Below are 5,932 nucleotides of genomic sequence, written 5' to 3'. Positions count from 1 at the left end.
TTTCTTTTACTTTCAACTTTTCAAAATCTGCTGCACTGCACACATATTTATGTTTTGTTTTTATAACTTATCTGATATTATTTGACTTTTAACTGGACTATTTAGAATGTTTACATTTAATATGGCTATAAATATATTTGTTTTTTATTTGTTTGTTCATTTGTTTTGAGAAAGAGTCTTGCTCTGTCACCCAGGTAGGGAGCAGTAGCATGATCATAGCTCACTGCGACCTTGAACTCCTGGGCTTAAGTGATACTCCCATCTCAGTCTCCCTAGTAGCTAGGACTACTGGCATGTGCCACCATTGTTGGATAGTGTTTTGTTGTTGTTGTTGTTGTTTGTTGTAGAAACAGAGTTTTGCTACGTTGCCAAGCTGGTCTAAAACTCCTGGTCACAAGTGATCCTCCCACCTCAGCCTTCTGAAGTGCTAGGATTACATCTGTAAGCCACCACCAAGCCTGGTATATCTGCTTTTAAATCCACACTCTTACTTTATGCTTGATATTTGCCTCAACTATTCTATTGGGGATGAGGAAGAGTGTTTCTTTTCTTGGTTAGTCTAGCTAATGAACTATCAATTTTATCTTAAGTCTGTAATCCACCTTGAGTTGATTTGTGCAAATAGTTAGAGAGAGAGATACAGTTTCATTTTTCTACATGTGATTAGCCAGTTTTCCCAGCACCATTTCTTGAATTGTGGCACTGTTTACAATAGTAAAGACCTGGAACCAACCCAAATGCTCATCGATGATAGACTGGACAAGGAAAATGTGGCACATACACACCATGGAATACCATGCAGCCATAAAAAACGATTAGTTCATATCCTTTGTAGGGACATGGATGAATATGGAAACTATCATTCTCAGCAAACTGACACAAGAACAGAAAATCAAACACCTATGTTCTCACTCATAAGTGGGTGTTGAACAATGAGAACACATGGACACAGGGAGGGGAGCATCACACACTGGGGTCTGTTGGGGAGGACTAGGGGAGGGGCAGCGGGGGATAGGGAGGTTGGGAAGGAATAACATAGGAAGAAATGCCAGATATAGGTGACAGGGGTATGGAGGCAGCAAACCACCTTGCCATTTATGTACCTATGCAACAATCCTGCATGATCTGCACATGTACCCCAGAACCTAAGGTACAATTAAAAAACAAAAAAAAGAACAGCTAAGTCTCTCTATGTGGTTTGATTCGTGTGATTGGTTTCCACCTTTCTAGAATTCCACCAACACTGCTCTAACAGCCTTTGTCCAGAGGCTGACTGGAGCCAGTCCATCATGCAGCCATGAATATTTACTGGGCACCCACTACATGTCAGGCTCTAGGAAATAGGATATGACAGTATCTAGAGCCCTCCATTTACACCCTGCCCATTAGAAAGCAGCACTATCATAGACACCACAGTACTCATAAGGATTTTAGAAACTCACTTGAAACAAAGCAAGTCAGGAGAGCAGCAAACTAACATGGGAACAGAAAACAGAACACTGCATGTTCTCACTCACAAGTAGGAGTTGAACAATGAGAACACATGGACACAGGGAGGGGAACATCACAGACTGGGGCCTGTCAGGGGTGTGGGGCTAGGGGAGGGAAAGCATTAGAGTAGTTTGTTTAGCAAATGTTTACTGTAAGCCTATTATGTGCTGAGCCTGATATGTAAGAAGTGTGGCTCTCTGGACAGGAGATAGAACACTAAAAATGACAACTACTAATCTTTGGCTGCCTGGCATGCTTCCTCATTTCACATGGCATTAGCAGTTCAGCAACCCAAACATCCTTTAGAGAAGCATACCTTTCTCATTCTTGGTTTGAGTGGTTTGAGTGGACTGACTCCAGCCTACCCAAAGTGGATTCAACTCCTAGGACCATAGCAATTTGTTAATTTAGGCCCAAAAAATGTCAAGTACAGGAGTCCTGTTGAAAGCATTCAGAAAAGAGGTGGACTCTCACACTAAACATTTGTAACTAAATAAGGGATGTTAGAAATTCCCTAGAAAGGAAGGTGCAACAATAAATGGGTCTAGTAGATGGTGGCCATGCTTTGTTACTGCCTTGCATATTGCTCTACTATAGCCCTTCCCAAACTGTACTCTGGCTCCTGCATTTCTATCTCCTCTTTCTAAGGGAAAGAGACACATCTCCAACATGCTTGGTTCTAGCACAAGAGAAGGGTTCAAACACACACTTGCTAAAGAAACTATCCTGATGGATTGGCCATGAAATCATTGGTGGTTCTGTCACTGGAAACTCAGGTTTCTGGTGCTCTAGTATCTCTACTGGCTGATGCCACATCCTACAGTCCACCTCATATGCTTGGGTTCCTGCTCTGGGCTGAATAGGTGGTCCGCTCTGAGTCATCAGCTGTGGGTGCTGATGTGGTCACTGCACGATTCTCACACAATCACCCAGAGGACGTCATCAGGCAGGTAGCGGGGGTGGGCAGCATTCATAGAAAACCCTCTGTGATCATGCACCACAAAACCAAAGGGGAACATGAAGTCACTGAGCCCATTCCACCTCCTTCCTCTCCCAAGAGCTAAAAGAGTGCAAGGAGGAAACAACAGCAGCTCCAACCAGGGCAGACTTCCTGAGAAGATGCAACCAGTCCTGCTCCTGCTGGCCTTCCTCCTGCTGCCCAGAGCAGATGCAGGTGAGTGACCGTCTCCAGCCTCAGGGGCCCAACCCCATCCCACAGGTCCCCTGCCCTTTCTTCACATTCCTGATCCATCTATCTACCAGGAATATTCTGAATTCCAGCTCCCATCCTACCAAGACCCCCCAAGCATAATGCTGGATAAACTATCAGCAGGAATGGCAGGGCAAAAAGCTGTTCTCGAGAAGAGCCAATGGGTGCTATCCCCTCCCTAGAGCCCACCTTTGTCACCTGGAGAGTGGTACTTTCCTAGAAGTAAATGGCAGAGGATGAAATATTAAATTATTCTAGAGTGGGCCTGGTTTCTGTTTCTGAGATAAGATAGGTGCTTCTCTCACTGTCTACTTAGGAGAGAAACCCAGAGCTCAGCTGCCCACAGAATTGGTGCAATCACTGTCCTCAGAGCACTGTTAATGCGTTTGCTCAGTCCCATTCTCCAACTCTGCTTTTCTTTCCTGGTCTTTAGTGGCTCCCCTCTTTCTGAAGATGAGGCACTGTGGCAGGCCCCAACTTCCCTGCTTTCTAGAATTCCACCAGCACTGCTCTACCAGCCCTCATCCAGAGGCTAACTTGAGCCAGTCCATCATGTGGCCAGGAACATTTATTTGGCCCCCAGCACATGTCAGGCTCTAGGAAATAGAATGTGACAGTATCTAGATCCCTCCACTTACACCCTGGCCGTTAGAAAGCAGCACTATCCTAGACACCACAAGACTCATAAGGGTCTTGGAAACTCACTTGAAACAAAGCAAAGTCAGGAGAGGAATGATCAGGAGCCTCTGGGATTTCACTGTCCCTAAGACAGGTATGCTCACATTCAACTACATATGGAAGAAAGATTTCAGATCAAAGCCTGCTATTCTTCCCTTTTTCAGAGCAGGAAATTGAAGCCCCTTCCTCCAGGCCCCTCCCAGCTCTAGGCTATCCCAGGCTCCCAACTGCCCAGGAGTTCTGGAACCATCAAGCAGGTACCATGGGTGCACACAAGCAGACAGACTTTTCCTTCAGGGGAGATCATCGGGGGACATGAGGCCAAGCCCCACTCCCACCCCTACATGGCTTATCTTGTGATCTGGGATCAGAAGTCTCTGAAGAGGTGTGGTGGCTTCCTGGTACGAGAGGACTTCGTGCTGACAGCTGCTCACTGTTGGGGAAGGTGAGGAGCAGAAAACAGCCCCATGCCCTCCTGGAAACACTCCACAAAGACCCCTGCCTTCTTCTCAAGGAGCTCCCTGGGCTCCTGGGAGCACATATGCCAGGAAGGCTCCTTAGAGGGTGAGAAAAGGGCAGGTAAGCTTGTGAGGAGAGGGGAAGGTCAGTTCCAGAGGCACTGCTGAAGTAAGAAAGAGCAGAGTGACCACGTCTGCCATATTTAGAACTGGGGGCATACTTTGCCATAAGAATGCAATCTGAAGCAATTTCACCTGTGTTTCCAGGGGGAACCAACCCCTAAGAAACCTGGTGCAATTACCAGAATTCCAATTCCTGGGGACCGACTGTCCCCTCAATTTCCCCTCAGCTGCAGCCCTGCCCTGCCCCAGCTGTCACCTGCTCTTACTGCTCCTGGGCTGTATCCCCTATGACTCTACCCCCACCCTCACTCTGCTCTCTGTGTAGCTTCATAAATGTCACCTTGGGGGCCCACAATATCAAGGAACAGGAGACGACCCAGCAGAGCATCCCTGTGAGAAGAACCTTCTGCCACCCAGACTATAATCCTGAGAACTTCTCCAGTGACATTATGCTACTGCAGGTGAGGTACACTCCTGCCACTCTTGCTCTTCTTGGTGCAGTTGGTTCCACTCCCACTGTGACGCCAGCCTTCCCCTCCTTTCCGTCCTGGCCTCTTCATCAATTCCTGTGCCTCAGAGGAGAGGGAAGATGGCACAGTCCCATCACTGTGTCGGGGCCCAGAAGTTCATTGGCTGACCTGGACTTTCTTGCCTCTTCCCCAACAGCTGGAGAGAAAGGCCAAGTGGACCACAGCTGTGCAGCCCCTCAGGCTACCCCGCAGCAAAGCCCAGGTGAAGCCAGGGCAGGTGTGCAATGTGGCCGGCTGGGGACGGACAACCCCCATGGGAACATACTCACACACGCTACAGGAGGTAAAGCTGACAGTGCAGGAAGATCGAAAGTGCGAATCCCACTTACGCAATTATTATGACAGTACAGTTGAGTTGTGCGTGGGGGACCCAGAGATTAAAAAGGCTTCCTTTAAGGTAAGACTATGCACCTGCCTGGATTGGTTCTGGGGAGAAAGATGTTTGGGGAAGATCTGAGACCTGGAGACCCAAGCAGTGGGGGACTCCTTCACCCACTAGACAGTGATCTTTCTCTCTGGAAAAAGAAAAGGTGAACAGACAGAGCTGGGGAGGAATTAGGGCCTCCACAAACTTACCAGGAGGCTTATGGTGGTTGGTGCTCCTTTGGAAGGATGAATTTGCAACACCCCACCCACCCCAGGTCTGTCACAGAGATTAGGAAACTATGCTGTCTGGGGGTGCAGTAATTACAACTAGGTGTGTCTTCAGAGGCTGGTACCCAACGTGGTTAATGGGTTGGCACTCCATGCTGGGTATCAGCCCTCCTTGCCTGCTTCAGCCAATGGTCCCACATACCTGGGATCTAGGGGAGACAACAGAGGCTGGCCCCTGGGATAAGGTGAAGTAATAACAGTGTCCAGGGCCAGAATTTGGCACCTGGAGACCACCAGGGGCCTGCCCTGCCCTCTGGTCTCCCATGTACAGGCTATGCAAGTTGGCCTTCACTAAGAGGGAGCTTGAGATGGCAGAGAGGGCAGGACCAAGAGAAGCATCAGCTCAATCCTTCCACTCTCTATTCACAGGGGGACTCCGGAGGCCCCCTTGTGTGTAACAAGGTGGCCCAGGGCATTGTCTCTTATGGACAAGGCAATGGCACGTCTCCACGAGCCTTCACCAAAGTCTCAAGCTTTGTACACTGGATAAAGAAAACCATGAGGCCGGGCATGATGGCTTACACCTGTAATCCCAGTACTTTGGGAGGCCGAGGCGGGTGGATTGCGAGGTCAAGAGTTTGAGACCAGCCTGGCTAAGATGGTAAAACCCCACCTCAGTTAAAAATATAAAAATTTGCCAGGCATGGTGGCGTATGCCTGTAATCCCAGCTATTCAGGAGGCTGAGGCAGAAGAACCACTTGAACCCAGGAGGCAGAGGTTGCAGTGAGCCAAGATTGTGCCACTGTACTCCAGCCTGGGTGACAGAGCAAGACTCTGTCTCAAAAAA

The 5,932-nt window shown here is 48.4% G+C and overlaps 1 protein-coding gene across 1 annotated transcript; it reads left to right on the top strand.

Annotated features, from left to right (window-relative positions):
• Positions 1–2,515: 2,515 nt before the first annotated feature.
• Positions 2,516–5,726, top strand: LOC108295519 (granzyme B-like). Its single transcript, XM_017517755.2, has 5 exons — positions 2,516–2,665; positions 3,677–3,824; positions 4,286–4,421; positions 4,627–4,887; positions 5,514–5,726. The coding sequence occupies exons 1-5, from the start codon at positions 2,611–2,613 to the stop codon at positions 5,724–5,726; spliced, it is 813 nt and encodes a 270-aa protein (XP_017373244.2). The 5' UTR covers positions 2,516–2,610.
• Positions 5,727–5,932: the final 206 nt, after the last annotated feature.

The sequence above is a fragment of the Cebus imitator genome, unplaced genomic scaffold (assembly GCF_001604975.1).
Source record: "Cebus imitator isolate Cc_AM_T3 unplaced genomic scaffold, Cebus_imitator-1.0 Scaffold646, whole genome shotgun sequence".
NCBI classification, from domain to species: Eukaryota; Metazoa; Chordata; class Mammalia; order Primates; family Cebidae; genus Cebus; species Cebus imitator.
The sequence above is the reverse complement of the archived record's forward strand: the minus strand, read 5'-3'. Positions and strand labels throughout refer to the sequence as shown.